The sequence below is a fragment of the Neoarius graeffei genome, chromosome 14, assembly GCF_027579695.1.
Source record: "Neoarius graeffei isolate fNeoGra1 chromosome 14, fNeoGra1.pri, whole genome shotgun sequence".
NCBI lineage: Eukaryota > Metazoa > Chordata > Actinopteri > Siluriformes > Ariidae > Neoarius > Neoarius graeffei.
In genome coordinates, this window is record NC_083582.1 from 65,581,139 (window position 1) to 65,599,951 (window position 18,813).

The 18,813-nt window shown below is 43.0% G+C and overlaps 1 protein-coding gene across 2 annotated transcripts in view; it reads left to right on the top strand.

Moving 5' to 3' along the window:
* The window catches only part of cep131 (centrosomal protein 131), a 103,553-nt gene that overhangs the window by 29,660 nt on the left and 55,080 nt on the right, over positions 1 to 18,813 (top strand). The window contains exons 10-16 of one of the 2 annotated variants that reach the window (XM_060940239.1): positions 1,750 to 1,903; positions 2,069 to 2,166; positions 2,378 to 2,557; positions 4,640 to 4,831; positions 6,044 to 6,181; positions 6,315 to 6,440; positions 10,065 to 10,181. In XM_060940239.1, the coding sequence (XP_060796222.1) occupies positions 1,750 to 1,903; positions 2,069 to 2,166; positions 2,378 to 2,557; positions 4,640 to 4,831; positions 6,044 to 6,181; positions 6,315 to 6,440; positions 10,065 to 10,181 (1,005 nt within the window). The remainder of the gene's footprint in view (positions 1 to 1,749; positions 1,904 to 2,068; positions 2,167 to 2,377; positions 2,558 to 4,639; positions 4,832 to 6,043; positions 6,182 to 6,314; positions 6,441 to 10,064; positions 10,182 to 18,813) is intronic. The other variant, XM_060940240.1, reaches the window with a different exon arrangement.

The following is an 18,813-nucleotide window of genomic DNA, read 5'->3' on the forward strand; positions in this document are numbered from 1 at the left end:
GGCCTTGTGCAAAATTACCCTTCTGGATGAGTGTGTAAAGGGACATACTTTCATATTTTAAAAAAAAACCGAAATTGGTCAGAATATGCACTTTAACTTAAAGCAGATACGCCAGAACCTTTTATTTTTAAATACATTTCTGAGTGGATAGTATCTCCATCCTTGACTCTTGTATGCTGCGTAAATGGGAATTAAAAATATATATATTTTTGAGAGTTAAAATCGACCACAAAGTTGGCATTCGAGCTGCCAGCCAGCCCTGAGTGCGTGACATCACAGCGGGAACCGGTTTTAAGGCCGAGGCCTTTTACAGTTTTAGACCAAAGTCATATAAATAAAAATTTACGGTGAAAGTAAGAAATCCCGTTACCGACTTGCTCAACTAAGACTGATTTGACTTCATTGATTGTGGGTTGACTCTCGTTAAAACAGGATGGGTGTTATAACTTATGCAACATACATGTACATGCATGCATTTTCACTGATAAAACGTAAAAGGCGAATTAAATAATCAGATGAACTGAGACAATCACATTCTGAAGCAAATTAAATAATCTCATACCGCTAACTTAAACACACAATACAAGTTCCATGTATTAATCTAAATGCAGGTAAACAACAAGTAGTGTTGTCGTTTTGTATCCAAATGAGAGTCGGAGCTTACCCGTCTGTGTTCTTGCATCTTGTGGCCGATTGTTTTGAAACAATCTGACTTTCAGTTGTTCGTTCAGTTCTCCGTTCATTTGCTTCTTCCACGTAAGGGCGAGATGGCAGCAATGCCCAGTTTAGAAATAAGACGGCTGCTCCACTCTTTCTCTTCATACTGTGTACTCCGCCATTACTGCTCGGCTCAGGCAATTACTAAAACCCGGGACAGGACATCACCGGTTTTAGCAACAACCGTGGGGAGGTCACTGCCCGAGCGATATGTCCCATCCCGTTCCGTCCCAGGTTTTACCAACAACCCTCAGCTCACGCTCCAGGAGGACTGGTGCAACTGAACTCACTTTAAAAAAATAAAATAAATATTTTTTCTTTTTCTTTAATTGTCGGGACTGCACCCTCTTTCAATACAGGCTTATAGCCAACGCTCTTCAACAGATCAGTGGTATCGTACGAGTCTTCAGTAAAATGTGCAGAGCAGAGGAGAGACCACTTCATAGCCGCCCAATGTGCCCGTGAACTTCTCGCAAAACGCGTCCAAATCTTTGCAGTTTGAACATTCTTGGACCATGAATGCAACGCAATTCCACCTTCTGTTGTGTTGCTGCACCCGCCAGCAACACATCTACGTGGCATGGCGATAAATTAGCTCAAAACGGAGGATCGGAGTTGCAGTCAGCTCTGTGTTTTAGTATAGCGGAAATGGCGATGAGACCGATAGACTTCCTGCTGTGACGTTACGGACGTCAAGGTCATTCACTCAGACCGCTACCTATATAAATCACTTTAATCGTAAAAATTACTATATTAGATTTATTGTTGACGCTTAAAACTGTTCCTGTGCCGTTCTTGAGGTCTCAAGGCATTTATAAGCGAAAGTGAGGTCATGGTTCTGCGTATATGCTTTAAGTAAAAATTTGACTGGTCAACTTTCACTTGTATTGGAGTAACATTTGACCAGTGGGATCTGTACTTTGACTTAAGTAATAAACTTGGGTACTTTGTCCACCTCTGTAGCCTTGTAATGTGTGCAGTAACAGCTTCATAAGCGTAGAAACAATGCTGTACTGTGTGTGCGCGCTCCAGGAGCTGCAGCAGAAGAGGGCACAGCGAACTGAGGAGGTACGGCAAATAGCAGAACAGGAAGTGGATGCCCTGCAGCAGGCTGGAAAAGCAGGGCGTAAGAAACTCGCTCACAGTTTGCCTACCTCTCCGACAGCCGCCAAGGCCAAGAACACAGGTATCTGGGGTTCAGCGGGTTCCCCTTTCAGCGGTTTTGATTATGAGCTAAACAAAACGGAGCTCTTGTAAACAACACTAATTGAGGATGTTATAAAAGTATCGTACCTCTGAGGTCTCTGTCTGACTGGAGGTGATCTATTTTGCATGTTGGATTTCTGTGCAGATTCCAATCTCAATTTGGAGAGCGAACTGGAAGATGTTGCCAATCTGAGGGCAGCGTCGCCCATAGTGTCAACACGAAGAGGCTCTCAGTGTTCTCAGGTAATTACTGAAATGGACCGTTTACCTAAGGCTTCATTGGAGGAATAATGAACAGAGTGTTTCTGGATGCATATTCTCTCCATAAAGGTGTAAACACTAAATATAAAAATGGCTGGTGTCTTTTTTTTTTTTTTATACTTTTTGAGAACGCAGTGAGAAATTCCACCAAAATAAGTTGAACAAAGATGCTAATTGAGATGTTGTTGCTCAGGAGATTCTGCAGCGGTCTGTGAGTGTAGAGGACCATAGACAGGGGGCACCATCGAGCAGAGCTCATTCTAAAACGACGCTCAATGACCTGCTGGATTCCCTCAAACTCCTAGAGGAGGGACCACAGAGACTGTCTGAGGCTAAGAGCTACAGGAAGGAGAAGTACGCTTGGATTGATGAGGTGCGTCTGTTCTAGTCCACATTACATTTAGCAGACGCCCTTATCTGGAGCGACATACAATATGTGGCAGATCACAGAATCCAGGGACACATGTCGGCCCGGGGGCATTTTGAGTTATTGACAGATTCAGAAAGTACAGTTTCTAAGCTTTCCAATGATGCCTTCCATGTGGAGATCTGACAATATTTGAAGAATGTGTGGCCTTTTGAAAGTGTATACTTCTTAAAACAGAAAAGGGAGAAAATCGCCCTCAAAGTTTTCCATCTCGGCTACTCTGGGTGCAGGGCGGGCACATAATGGTGCTCATTTGCATGATATTAAGGAAAGCCCTACCCCCTACTAGCTAGCACGATACTACTTTCATGTAAACAAAGATCACCACGTCAATTTTCCTTCCATGCAAAGTATGCCCAACACAATTATGAAGTGCAAAAATAAGTCCTAAAGTATACTTTAACGTTTTGTGGTTGAAAAATTACTCACACCGTAAGAAAGAAAGATAGCACGATGATGACACAACTAACACAACACTAGTTTCATGTAAAGCCTCGGTCACAACCGGCCATATGTGCTCCTACGGCCGGTCTACATGCAAGAAACACACGGAGCGCGTATGAAACGAACGAGAGCGCACGTGTGAAAAGCACGAGAGCGTGCGTGTGATGTGCTGATTTTCGAGCTGCAGACCGGCCGCAGAGGTTCTTTGTCATGTCAAACAAACTCTACGGGCGCTTACATTTTTTTCAGGTTGCAAGACAAACTTATGGCCAACGCGCATCTTTCTCCGTGAACAAAAAAAAAAACGCAGCGATTTGAGAAACGCCAAAAATCACACGGCCAAAAAATCGTACGTCCGGTTGTGACCTAGGCTTAACCAAACCACAACACTCTCCGTTACATGCAAAAATAACCACACAGCCTTAGATTAATAAACTCACCCCATCAGAAAGAGAAACGGCGCCTTGCACACACCAATGCCTCCGATGGAATGTAATCCTAGAACGGTCCGTGTATAATCCGATCATTCAAGTATTCCATTCAATCTGGAAAACGAGGTTGCGTTTTTTTTTTTGCTAGAAATGGTCATCTCCGATGTAAATACCGAGTGTCTGTTTGCTTCGCGGTGTTTGCTCCTCTGCGCTCTGTTTAGTAACTCATTCCATAGTGAAATCACACGCCTGTATGCAGTTAAGTAGCCATGCGCTCAGCTCGGATCATACAGCTGATTCGCGGAAAAAAAAAACAAGACTAAATCATGATGTGAATGGCCCATATGGTAATTTACCCACACCCCCCAGCAGGCTACAGTCCTGACAAAAACGAGACAATTTGCAACAAAAAATGTATGCTTTTCCAACAAAACAATCTATTATCTGAAATACTGATTGCATTCTTCAAGATCTCAATTTGCACATGATGGAAAAAAACAATCACAAATTTCGAAAAAAAAATGCTTCTTTTGCGATTATCTCGGATTCGTTTCGGCCGACATGTGTCCCTGGATTCGGTGAGGGGTCACAAATATATATACACACCCAGAATAGCCTAGGGAGCGGTTGGGTGCCTTGCTCAAGGGCACTTCAGCTATTCCTGCTGGTCCAGGGAATCGATCCAGCGACCTTCTGATCCCAAAACTGCTTCTCTAACCATTAGGTTAGAGACTTTGTTTGCTGGGGGTATACAGGAATCACCCTGTCTGTCCATGTGTCTTGTAAGCGCAACTCCCCCTAAATTGTTTTTGATGAAACTTTACACAGTTGCACTATACCACCTGAAGATGTGCATGAAGGAAAATAATCCTGGTCCGATGTTTCAAAGGGGAGATAATTCATTCAACTTATTCCCTTACATATGGCAATATATGATGACCGACTCGTAAGCGCAGCTCTTCCTAAACAGTTTGATGGATTCAAAGGATGACCAATAGGAATCTGAATCATGGTGTTGCATGTTTTTTTTTTTTTTTTTTTTTTTTTCAGTTGACAAATTTTGTTGCGAGCTGGGGGGGTTGTATTCTATAGTGAGTTTACTCACAGTTCTAGTTGATATTGCTTCATTCTAACCTCCAACTCGCCCCTTCAGGACGGAGGGTCCATCACCCTAACCACAGATAACGTGGAGAGGCACGGGCAGCTGAGCCAGAGCCCTGTGCTGTCAGATGGCGGAGCTTTATTGTCTGAGGCCAAGCTGCAGAGCATCATGAGCTTCCTGGATGAGATGGAGAAGTCCGAGCAGGAGAGGCCACGTTCGGTTACCTCAGGATCGCACAGAGAGGTACTGCTAAGATCTGAGTCAACACTGATTTGATCCACGTGTGTGTTTTTTTTTTTTTTTTTTTTAAAGTGGTTAGCACTGTCACCTTACAGCAAGAAGGTTCTGGGTTCGAGCCCAGCGGCCGACGAGGGCCTTTCTGCGTGGAGTTTGCATGTTCTCCCCGTGCCTGCATGGGTTTCCTCCGGGTGCTCCGGTTTCCCCCACAGTCCAAAGACATGCAGGTTAGGTTAACTGGTGACTCTAAATTGACCGTGAGTGTGAATGGTTCTCTGTTACCCCTTTTCCACCAAATCAGTTCCAGGGCTGGTTCGGGGCCAGTGCTGGTGCTGGTTCACAACTCGTTCAACTTGCGAGCCAGCTGAGAACCAGTTTGCTTTTCCATAGCTCGCGGTGCTAAGGGGAGCCACGTCATTATGTCGCTGTATACGTCAGTTACGTCGCTACGTTTGCATAAACTTTGGCGTGAATATCGAAGCAAAAACAACACGGAAGAAGCAGCAGCAACAACAACAATAATAATAATAATGGATGACTTCGCATTTGTGCAGCTGCTGCTTCTCGTCGCTTAAAAATGGCGATCTTTCGCGGTCTTGTTATTGTTGTTGGTCTTAACAACTCCGCCGCCGCCCCCCCCCCCCCCCCGCTGACGTAAGCGATTCTTTCCTCTGGCCCAGCAGAGAGTTGGTGCTAGCCTGGAACCGGTTTTTCTGGCCCCAGAGCCAGTTCTTTGTCAGTGGAAACAGAAAACCCAGTTCCAAACTAAGCACTGGCCCCGAACCAGCCCTGGAACTGCTTTGGTGGAAAAGGGGCACGTGTCTGTGTCAGCCCTGCGATGACCTGGCGACATGAATGAATTGAATGAATTTTATTTATTTATTTTATATTTTAATTTTTTTTTATTTCAAACATGTATAAAAAATGTATGTAACTATTTGTACATACAAAAGAAAGAAAATGAGAAATAAAAAATAAAATAAAATAACAAAGAGCATTACAAAACACCGCACGTTGTTCGAAAAAGATTGTTCGACTTGTCCAGGGTGTACCCCGCCTCTCGCCCGTAGTCAGCTGGGATAGGCTCCAGCTTGCCCGCGACCCTGCACAGGATAAGCGGTTACGGATAATGGATGGATATATACATTTTTCCAAATAAGACTGCTTTAGTTTCTTTCATTCCTAAACATACATATTTTGCTGTGTGTGTTTGTGTAGGTGCTGCTGTCTGAAGAGGAGCTGGCTGCCGTGGATCAGGCTTCTGCTACTGCTGCTGAGCTTACCGGCTCTATAATGAGGCTCAAACTGGAGCTGGAGGAAAAGAAACGCGCTGTCACCATGCTACAGTCCGCATTGGTAACCTTATATACGTACTTGTGTGCAGCACTTTACATAAACGCCTGTTTGCACACCTGACTACATAACCGTCATATAAAAATAGTGTGTACGGATGGCGAGACCAAACTGACGTGTGGTTTTGTGCTTGCAGACTCAGCAGAGAGAACTGACGCTCCATCACGTGAAGGAGACGGAGAAAGAGCTCAGCCAAAACTTCCAGCTACAGAAACAACAATACGAGGCGACAATCCAAAGACACCTGGCTTTCATCGACCAGGTAGCCGTGATGCTAATCGTAGTTCTAGAAGGAAATGATTTAATCGAGAACTTTCATTTATAAAATTGTTACATATTTAAATTTCTTTAAAGGAAATGCTTTATCATCACACAGTGTATCAGAGTAGTTTATAGTTGCAAAACCTGCTGGCGCACACTCTGGTTTTGAAACGCCACAAATAATAACATGATAGCGCCAATGCTTAAGGGATTTTCTAAATTAGCGTTTCACACTCTTGGTTTTGGAGTATCACTACCCTGCACATTTTGGTGTTATGCCAGCTCCAAACTCACCCGATTTCAGCTGACTATTTTTTCTGACATTCAGGGCTGTGACACATTTACAGTGGTGCTTGAAAGTTTGTGAACCCTTTAGAATTTTCTCTATTTCTGCATAAATATGACCTAAAACATCACCAGATTTTCACACAAGTCCTAAAAGTAGATAAAGAGAACCCAGTTAAACAAATGAGAAAAAAATATTATACTTGGTCATTTATTTGTTGAGGAAAATGATCCAATATTACATATCTGTGAGTGGCAAAAGTATGTGAACCTTTGCTTTCAGTATCTGGTGTGACCCCCTTGTGCAGCAATAACTGCAACTAATCGTTTCCGGTAACTGTTGATCAGTCCTGCACACCGGCTTGGAGGAATTTTAGCCCGTTCCCTCCGTACAGAACAGCTTCAACTCTGGGATGTTGGTGGGTTTCCTCACATGAACTGCTCGCTTCAGGTCCGTCCACAACATTTCGATTGGATTAAGGTCAGGACTTTGACTTGGCCATTCCAAAACATTCACTTTATTCTTCTTTAACCATTCTTTGGTAGAACGACTTGTGTGCTTAGGGCCGTTGTCTTGCTGCATGACCCACCTTCTCTTGAGATTCAGTTCATGGACAGATGTCCTGACATTTTTCTTTAGAATTCACTGGTATAATTCAGAATTCATTGTTCCATCAATGATGGCAATCTGTCCTGGCCCAGATGCAGCAAAACAGGCCCAAACCATGATACTACCACCCGTAGGTCGCGTTAACCGACAATTGTCCGTCATTGACGGATTTTTTTTAGCTATGACGGAAAAATCTGAAGGCCGTCGGTCATTTTGATGGATGTTTACCGTTACCATTACCAATAACAGCCTAATAATAACAATAATAAAACATAATGAAACACACAATTGAAATGATTGGCAAGTTGTGGCAGAGTTTTCTTACATACGGTATACATAGTCTTCACTGCCGTCACTTTCAATCTGAGCCGACGTTGCGGCAGTCTTGATGTTCAGTGCATAGGCTGCTCATGTGTACACTGTAGCCACTGCGCAAGGCTGTTTCCCCCCCATCGCGCTCCTGACCGCGTTCTGACTTTTCTAACCACTAGCACAGTGAGATGGATTAATGTTTCCCTTCTCTGCAGAAGACGCGTCATTTTTGCTATTAAAAAAAGAGATGCATTGGGTTGTTTGTGTCGTTTCCCTGCCTGTACGTCTTAATGCAATAGCGCTCATTTAGGCTAGTTGTTTTCTTGTTTTTAAAATGAAACAAATATCGATTTATTGTATTCTTCCCCAGCAAGCTTAGGAACATCACTGCTCGAATATCTGCTGAACTATCATTTTAATGAGAGCACGGGTAGACAAACTAACATTTTAAACATAACTTCGTTTTATTTAAGACCTTCCGTGTCAGCCCACTACGGGTCACCGCAGGGTGCAGCTGCACCACTGGTGCAGAAAGACCGCATGCTGAAGGATTTCCTCCCTATGAAGAGAGTACTAGCAGGGTCGGGAAATCCAACTTTCAGAGGCTCTTGCCGGCTTCCGATCACTTCCCTGGGAGAAATGTTTCCCGACTTCAGAACTTTGGCTGAAGTGGCGCTGGTTATTCCAGTCTCCAGTGTCGCAGCAGAGCGCGGGTTCAGCCTTCAGAATAAAATTAAAACGTCAATGAGAAGTCGTCTGTCCGAGGCAAAGACGCAAAATTTAATGACAATTGCCTCGGCAGCAGTCTCCATTGACGACTTTGATTATGCACAAGCGAGCTCCCAATTTAAATCCATGCGGGCCAGAAGGAAGGATTGAGGTCAGATTAGATTGTCACTTAAATCGTTGTAGTGGACTGTTCATATTTTAACTGCAATTGTCTTGCTACGTTGTAAAATAACATTGTTCATATGCCCGTTAAGGCACAACAGCCGCAATGTTTTTAGCGGAGGGAAAATGGGCTCACAAGTGACCGAACGTCAGAATCTCTGTTCATCTTTTTGCATCATAAATACATAAATAAATGATTAAATAATACAAGCTTGTTCTGTGAATTAATTTTTAAATGAAAATGAGTCCATGAAAACACAAGTTATTAAATATATAGCATTTATAGCCTATATACATTGTCATTTAAAAGTTAAAATAAAATGACAGATAATAATGGACAATGACGGAATTTTTACGACCCTGTCCGTCAAAATGACGGACAATGAAAAAGTCTAACGCAACCACTGCTACCACCACCATGTTTCACAGATGGGATACGGTTCTTATGCTGGAATGCAGTGTTTTCCTTTCTCCAAACATCACACTACTCATTTAAACCAAAAAGTTCTAGTTTGGTCTCATCCATCCACAAAACATTTTTCCAGTAGCCTTCTGGCTTGTCCACATGATCTTTCGCAAACTGCAGACGAGCAGCAATGTTCTTTTTGGAGAGCAGTGGCTTTCTCCTTGCAACCCTGGCATGCACACCATTGTTGTTCAGTGTTCTCCTGATGGTGGACTCATGAACATTTAACATTAGCCAATGTGAGAGAGGCCTTCAGTTGCTTAGAAGTTACCCTGGGGTCCTTTGTGACCTCGCTGACTATTGCACGCCTTGCTCTTGGAGTGATCTTTGTTGGTCGACCACTCCTGGGGAGGGTAACAATGGTCTTGAATTTCCTCCATTTGTACACAATCTGTCTGACTGTGGATTGGTGGAGTCCAAACTCTTTAGAGATGGTTTTGTAACCTTTTTCAGCCTGATGAGCATCAACAACGCTTTTTCTGAGGTCCTCAGAAATCTCCTTTGTTCGTGCCATGATACACTTCCACAAACATGTGTTGTGAAGATCAGACTTTGATAGATCCCTGTTCTTTAAATAAAGCAGGGTGCCCACTCACACCTGATTGTCATCCCATTGATTGAAAACACCTGACTCTAATTTCACCTCCAAATTAACTGCTAATCCTAGAGGTTCACATACTTTTGCCACTCACAGATATGTAATATTGTATCATTTTCCTCAATAAATAAATGACCAAGTATAATATTTTTGTCTCATTTGTTTCACTGGGTTCTCTTTATCTACTTTTAGGACTCGTGTGAAAATCTGATGAGGTCTTCGGTCATATTTATGCAGAAATATAGAAAATTTTAAAGGGTTCACAAACTTTCAAGCACCACTGTATTGTACAAATTAGTGTAAATAATACTCCTGGAAACAATGAGGTGCACTGTAAATGTAAGACATGCAAGACAGATATTCCTATATTTAGGTATAAACTATAAAATGGGTATTTTCTTATCTTTGTACTCCTGAAACTACCCAGCTCGAAGTTTGAAACACATCTATCTCTTGTTCTCAGCTGATCGATGACAAGAAGGCCCTGAGTGAGCGCTGTGAGGGTGTGGTGGCCGAGCTCAAGCAGGCCGACCAGAAATACACAAAAAAGATCAACCAGATGCAGGAGCAGCATGAACTGGTGTGTTGTACCCATCACCCTATAATTCATCGTATTTTATCTTCAGACAGGTAGTCAGACCTGGGGCCTCATTTATCAACTGCGTCCTGTACTTTTGTGCATAAACCATGCACACACACGTTTCTGTGCATTAAACGGGATTAATGAAGTTTTGCTTTTCTGTGATCATGTGTGAATATTTGCACACCCCGCTGACCATGCAAGCACCCCTAGTGGTAGAAAAGTGTAAGAGCGGAAAATCTGGCTGAGTGTCGATAACAACGTACATCTCAGCATAAGTTAAAGAGTAATTACTGATTTCAGGGCTTACAAGATAGAATCCTAGTTTGAAAATTTAGTGGGCAGCACAGTGGTGTAGTGGTTAGCACTGTCGCCTCACAGCAAGAAGGTCCGGGTTCGAGCCCCGTGGCCGGCGAGGGCCTTTCTGTGCGGAGTTTGCATGTTCTCCCCGTGTCCGCGTGGGTTTCCTCTGGGTGCTCCGGTTTCCCCCACAGTCCAAAGACATGCAGGTTAGGTTAACTGGTGACTCTAAATTGACCGTAGGTGTGAATGTGAGTGTGAATGGTTGTCTGTGTCTATGTGTCAGCCCTGTGATGATCTGATGACTTGTCCAGGGTGTACCCTGCCTCTCGCCCATAGTCAGCTGGGATAGGCTCCAGCTTGCCTGCGACCCTGTACAGGATAAGCGGTTATGGATAATGGATGGATGGGTGAAGATTTAGCTCATGCAGCTTTGTGGAGGACCGAGGACTGGCCTAGTGGTTAGCGTGTCCACTTTTCGACCAGGAGATTGCGAGTTCTACTTTCGGTTAGGTCACACCAAAGACCATCATAAAAATGGTACCTACTGTCATCTGGCAAGGCACGCTGCAATACAGATGCAATTTTGGAGTCAAACTCTCATGGTTACCAGAGGACTAGCGCCCCCCCCCCCCCCCCCCACTGTAACTCGAGCTGTATAGTAGGCAATTGGCCGAGGACTATAGAAGCGGAGATCGGTGCTGCCCAATGCGCCTTAAGGGCCTGGTTAGTACTGGAACAGGAGACTGCTTGAGAAAACCAGATCCTGGCACTGGAAGGACTTTGACTTTTCCTGTGTCTGAAATCACTCACTCGTTCACTACTCCCTATATAGGGAATTACTCTATAGAGGACTGTATAGTGAGCTCATTGGTAAAATGAAAAAACGCTTTCGGACACTAGTCCGTTGCGCTGGTATTTACATCATTACTGTCACACGATTAAAACGTGCCAGATCAGTCGGCTGGTGAGTTTTCAAAATAATAAATACATGCGTGTATTTTTGTGAGAAGTACATATTATACAGTTTCTTTTTCGTTGAGCTTTTAGCATGTTCTGTTTCATCTGAAAAAACAGGATCCTATTTTTAACGGTTCTGCTTTTTATCGGGAAGTTGTTTACGATTATATGGTGATATGAAGGCATTTATTATGCAAATGTGTGTGGTTGTGCACAAATGCATCAGTTTCGAATGTGTTGGATTTGTGGGACAATGGCCACTGTATACAGCTGTGCATACACGCGCGCGCGCGTGTGTGTGTTGTAGCAGTTTTCTTGTGCATGTGGGTAACTTGCACACGTCTACTTGTTTTAGACGCATTTTGATAAATGAGACCCCTGGTGTATGTTAGTGATGCTGCACTAGCTTTTAATGCTTTTAATACATCCTGCATGTGTGTTATGTTGGCGGGGCGGGGGGCGTGTTACCTGCTTGCCTGCGCTGCATGTGTGCTGTTTTCAAACCTTGAACATGACGACTCCTGGGTTGATTTCAGTCCATTTTCAGTTGTAGATCTTTATTTTATAGCAAGCATAAATGTCATCTTTAATGGTAACCGCTTGTGTTTATTTCTCTAGCACTAAACTTTCCATGTCGAGAGGTGTGTGTGTGTGTGTGTGTGTGGGGTGGGGGGGAGATGCATGTTCTTTCTTTCTTGCTTTCTGTCTTTTTTTCTTTCCTTCTTTCTTTTTGTCTCTTTCTTTCTCTTTTTTTCTTTCTTTCTGTCTGTCTTTCTCTTTCTTTGTCTCTGTCTTCTTTCTTTCTTTCTTTCTTTCTTTCTTTCTTTGTCTCTCTCTGTTCTTTTTCTCTCTCTCTCTGTCTTTCTGTCTCTTTCTTTGTCTTTCTTTCTTTGTCTGTCTTTCTTTCTCTTTCTTTCTCTCTCTGTCTCCTTTCTTTGTCTGTCTTTCTTTCTCTTTCTTTGTCTCTTTCTCTCTGTCCTTTCTTTCTTTCTTTCTTTCTTTCTTTCTTTCTTTCTTTCTTTGTCTTTCTTTCTTTGTCTGTCTTTCTTTCTCTCTTTGTCTCTCTCTGTCTTCTTTCTTTTTCTTTCTTTCTTTCCTTCTTTTTGTCTCCTTTCTTTCTTTCTTTCTTTCTTTCTTTCTTTCTTTCTTTCTTTGTCTCTCTCTGTCTCCTTTCTTTGTCTTTCTTTCTTTCTTTCTTTCTTTCTTTCTTTCTTTCTCTCACTCTGTCTTTCTGTCTCTTTCTTTCTGTCTGTCTGTCTGTCTGTCCTTTCTTTCTTTGCGTTTTTTCTACCCCTCTGCTTATGTTTTTTCCTCTGGCTGTAGGTGTGGCAAATTCTGGGTCCCTTGTGTGAGGTAATGCTTGTGTTTCCATTTCTAACCTCCACACTTTCTTCATCTCATTCTTTGCTTTCCTTCCCATGTCAAGCTTTCGCCATCACTTTAATGTCCGTTAGACTTCGGGAGACTTACAGATGTAATAAAGCGCTTAACAGTGAAATATATAAGAAAAGCAAACAACAAAACTGTCAAAGAATCCACTGCAAACAGCATCGTTCCACCCTGCTGTGAGAAGCCTGTAATGAAGTCAGACACCCAGACTTGTAAACGAGTAACAGACACACCCTTTACAACCAAGTGGACATTTTATAATAAACCAGACTGTTTATGGAATATTTACTGTGGCCAACTCAGTTAAATTTTCAGTCTTTCACAATCTGTGTGCATTTAATCCGTCTGCCTTTAAATGATCAAATAAGAGATTTCAGAGTGGAGTTGCAGGCACCTCTGACAATGTCAAGACATTTGGAATTTTTTTTTTCCCCAATGAGTCATGGCCACCGTTCACTTCTCTGCAGGACATGTCTGACATTTTCTTTCTGCTAGCGTTTTTTTTTTTTTTTTGGAAACTAAATATAGAGTGCTGGAAAACGTTGTGGTTTTGTACAATGAAGCAAGCATACCTCATCATTTCACAGATGGTAGCGCTGCCTGTGGAGTGTATAGGTTTGTTCAGCTGAAGTAGACACAGTGGGTGTGAACCTGCCATCATTAATCTCAAACTCAAGTCAAATTAATTATACCATAGTACTGATGATTTCTCCAGTCTGACTGGTTAGAAGGAGATTTATTATTATTATTATTATTATTATTATTATTAATAATTTTTTTTAATTTTTAGAATGGCATATTTGATAGTAGTACCGGTTGCAAGACGAGGCAAATCACAGGTTTCTATTGATTCACTCATTCTAATAGTTAATAGCCCCCAAGCATAACTACATCATCAGTTGTTTATTGCAATGCATTATGGGGGATAGCCGGGGTCGGTAGTTGTGCAATATAGCAGCTGTTAGATTAATTTTACGTGAGGTACGCTGAACATTATACACACCCGAAAGAGAACCCTTGGTGGTTTGGGAGTTTTATCAGTCTGACAGGCTCGTTCGGCTGCCGAGTGCTTCGGTGCGTTGAGAGGCAAAGGCTGAAAGAACACTTTTGTTTTACAGGCTTTGGAATATCGCTAGTTTCAGACAATGAACAGCGTCGATGGTTATAATCTTCTATAACCGAAGGCCGTTCCACAGACCATGGAAATATTCCTGGGTCATAGTATAAGTACGTCTTTTTTCCACCAGAGAAATGTAAGCTACAAACACTTACTTGTCCATTTCGATTCAGATCGAAGGTTTTCATTGCGGATTAAACTTATCCATTTCTTTCTTCTCTTCTTAACTGCCAGCTGATAAAAGCTCAAATTAGGTGTTCTCTTTGTTGTGGAGACACAGTAAGGCACACGGCAAGTCACTTTAGGTGGCATGGTTAAAACCGGTTAGACAGAACAATGCAGGGTTTAACAAAGGTGAAAGTAAACAATATAGCAGAGCTGACCCAGGGTATCACCCAGAATGCATTGTGGTAAACAAGCGATGATGTCATGGGTTAGGATTATTAGGGGGAGAAGGAGAAAGAGGAGGAGGAAAGACCGAGCCAACATACTGCATTTCTATTATTTACTCATATTTCAAAGCTTAAGATTTAATTACAAATTATTTTTCTATCATCACAAAAAAGAAACGGCGGCACGGTGGTGTAGTGGTTAGCGCTGTCGCCTCACAGCAAGAAGGTCCTGGGTTCGAGCCCCGGGGCCGGCGAGGGCCTTTCTGTGTGGAGTTTGCATGTTCTCCCCGTGTCCGCGTGGGTTTCCTCCGGGTGCTCCGGTTTCCCCCACAGTCCAAAGACATGCAGGTTAGGTTAACTGGTGACTCTAAATTGACCGTAGGTGTGAATGTGAGTGTGAATGGTTGTCTGTGTCTATGTGTCAGCCCTGTGATGACCTGGCGACTTGTCCAGGGTGTACCCCGCCTTTCGCCCATAGTCAGCTGGGATAGGCTCCAGCTTGCCTGCGACCCTGTAGAAGGATAAAGCGGCTAGAGATAATGAGATGAGATGAGACAAAAAAGAAACAAATATATCCTTGATATTATAATAATAATAATAATCTCATCTCATTCTCATTATCTGTAGCAGCTTTATCCTGTTCTACAGGGTCGCAGGCAAGCTGGAGCCTATCCCAGCTGACTACAGGTGAAAGGCGGGGTACACCCTGGACAAGTCGCCAGGACATCACAGGGCTGACACATAGACACAGACAACCATTCACACTCACATTCACACCTACGGTCAATTTAGAGTCACCAGTTAACCTAACCTGCATGTCTTTGGACTGTGGGGGAAACCGGAGCACCCGGAGGAAACCCACGCGGACATGGGGAGAACATGCAAACTCCGCACAGAAAGGCCCTCGCCGGCCACGGGGGTCGAACCTGGGCCTTCTTGCTGTGAGGCGACAGCGCTAACTACAACACCACCGTGCCGCCCTAGAATAATAATAATAATTGACCTGGCGACTTGTCCAGGGTGTACCCCGCCTTTCGCCCGTAGTCAGCTGGGATAGGCTCCAGCTTGCCTGTGACCCTAGAACGGGATAAAGTGGCTAGAGATAATGAGATGAGATGAATAATAATAATAATGTCAATCAGCTCCAACACTTACACTTGTTGATTTTTTTTCTTGTGTGGTTTTTTTTTTTGTCTTATTAACATTGAGAGAAAAATGAGAGGGTGGTGAGGGAACATCTGCATATAGTAGCTATAATGTAAGTGATAACACTGAGCATAAATGTCTATTGATAAAAACAACATTTATGTCAAAGTTATTGTTGGCAAATTGCTGTGGTATAAGAGGAATAAACTATTTTGGGATGATCACCATAACTCTGCTTTGCGTTCAGCTCCATCTCCCCAGAATGACATTGATTCATTATTTTCCTTTAACACCATGCGTCTTCATGTTTTATTCCTTTCTTAATTAATGAATGCAGCTTAATTTGAAATCTGTGGAACCTTTTCACCCTTGACTTTATATTTTGCACACTCCCCTTTACCTGCTGATGAATGCCTGCTACTGAATTACATTGCATTGTCATTTGAGTTGCTCATTTCTAAAGAAAAAAAAAAATCCTACTTATACACTCTGACCAAAAGTATGTGGACACCTCACAATTACATCCATATGTGGCTTTTGAACATTCTATTCTAAAATTTGTGTTAAGAATATCCTCCACTCTTCTCAGAAGGCTTTAGGCTGCTGGGCCATAGAAGGTTCACGCTGCATGCTGCACGCTACACGTTCACGTGAAGAACCGGACCCTGGGCCATTAAACTTCATGCTTGGATGTTCACGTGTTGCGTCTGTTCTACTTTGACCGAGTAACCAACAATATGGACTCTTCGGATGACGACGATTGCCTCATTCTGCTTTTACTGAGACAGAGGAAGAGAAAAAGGAACAGAATTTGGAGCCGAGAACACTTCCTTCTGAGAGAAACCCGTGGTGAATTTCACCGAACATTCTATAATCTGCTTGACAATCCCGATGAAGAACTATTTTTCAATTATACCATTCAATTATATTTTTTCTGAAGTTTTCCCCTGAAAGCATAGCGTTATCTCCCTAGACCCGTTCTGATTGGCTGGCGCGGCGGTGACCGCATGCATTGACTGGAATTTCCGTCTTCACGCCTAGAAAAAAGTGTGCATGTTCATTTCACGCTTCACGCGTGAAGTGTGCAGCGTGCAACGTGAACGCCGTTCTATGGCCCAGAGCAAGTCATGCTACGTTTGTCCACTTTTCTTTACACGCGTGCAGCATGCAGCGTGCAGCGTGAACCTTCTATGGCCCAGCAGCCTTACAGTAGATTTTGGAGTATCAAAACAAATCCTTCCTATGCCACAAGGCACATCGGGCAGTGCCAATCTCCCTTTCAGTAGCCCTCGGCCTCTCGCCGCTTACAAAGCTAGGGTTACAGTGGGGGGCTGGTCCTCTGGCAACCGCGATAGATTTTGGAGTCTGGCTATGGGGGTTTGTAAACCCATTCAGCCACAAGAGCATTACTGAGGTCCAATGAGGAGACCTGGTGTGAAGTCAGCGTTTCCCAGTTCGTCTCAAAAGTGGTCAGTGGTATTGAGGTTAGGATTGTGTAGGGCACTCAAGTTCTTCCACACCAACCTTGGAAAATCATGACTTTTCTCACTTTGAGGACAGGGCATTTTCATGCTGGAACAGGTTTGGACTCTCTTCAGTTCCAGTGTAGAGAAATCTTAATACTCCAGCCAGTGTTGTAGTTGAGTCACTAAACCTCAAGTCCGAGTCCAGTCTCGAGTCCCCAGTGTTCAAGTTCGAGTTAAGTCCAAGTCGTTAAAAAAAATTTCGAGTCGAGTCCGAGTTGAGTACACTATTGATCCAAGTCGAGTCCAGCACTTCAACCGTACCATTTAACGGCGGCTGTTTTAGCGCCATTAACATTAGTTTGTTCCTGAACGTGATGTATGAACAGGTGAATGTAGATTCTCTTTATCAGGGAGTGCGAAGTATTCTGCCAGAGATGGTTGGGAGACGGATGTAAGTGCAGAAGGTATGTTTATTAATACAAGTGAAGACAGGTAAACAATCCAGAACGGCAGGCAAAATCGTAAAACAGTGAAACAAGCAATAGGTCAAGCGAGGCACAAACAGGCTATCGTAGACTCGGCAGAATCAAAGACGAGAAACAGGAAATCAGGGATCAGGAACCCAAACAAGGAAATAAGGCTCAGTAATGTCAGCAACACAAGACAATACTTCGCAAAGTAAGTGTGTTTTCACAGTTTTTATATAGGCGCACTGATTGCACCTTAATCCTGTGCAGGTGTGAGTCATTTACAGTGCGCGTGCACTTTCCAGAGCGCGCCCAAGAGTCTCTCTGATGCACGCTCCAAGGCACGCAGGTGTAACACTCTTACACAAAGTTAGTACAAATTTAATGTAGATATAAATATCTTGTGCCAAATTATTATGGCATGTTACAAAAAAAAGAAAAAAAATCTGAGTCCTCGTCTCCAATTTACAAGTCCGAATGCAGTTAATGCACGAGTCCGAGTCATCAGTGCTCAAGTCGAGTCATGAGTCCTTAAAATTAGGGCATGAGTCGGACTCAAGTACTACAAGCCTAGGTCCAGCATATAAATGCATCCTGTACAGTTGTGCACTTTCAAATTTGGGGAAGAACCACATGTGGGTGTGATGGTCAGGTGCCCACAAACTTTTGGCCATATAGTGTACAACCCCGATTCCAAAAAAGTTGGGACAAAGTACAAATTGTAAATAAAAACTGAATGCAATAATTTTACAAATCTCAAAAACTGATATTGTATTCACAATAGAACATAGACAACATATCAAATGTCGAAAGTGAGACATTTTGAAATTCCATGCCAAATATTGGCTCATTTGAAATTTCATGACAGCAACACATCTCAAAAAAGTTGGGACAGGGGCAATAAGAGGCTGGAAAAGTTAAAGGTACAAAAAAGGAACAGCTGGAGGACCGAATTGCAACTCATTAGGTCAATTGGCAATAGGTCATTAACATGACTGGGTATAAAAAGAGCATCTTGGAGTGGCAGCGGCTCTCAGAAGTAAAGACGGGAAGAGGATCACCAATCCCCCTAATTCTGCACCGACAAATAGTGGAGCAATATCAGAAAGGAGTTCGACAGTGTAAAATTGCAAAGAGTTTGAACATATCATCTACAGTGCATAATATCATCAAAAGATTCAGAGAATCTGGAAGAATCTCTGTGCGTAAGGGTCAAGGCCGGAAAACCATACTGGGTGCCCATGATCTTCGGGCCCTTAGACGGCACTGCATCACATACAGGCATGCTTCTGTATTGGAAATCACAAAATGGGCTCAGGAATATTTCCAGAGAACATTATCTGTGAACACAATTCACCGTGCCATCGGCCGTTGCCAGCTAAAACTCTATAGTTC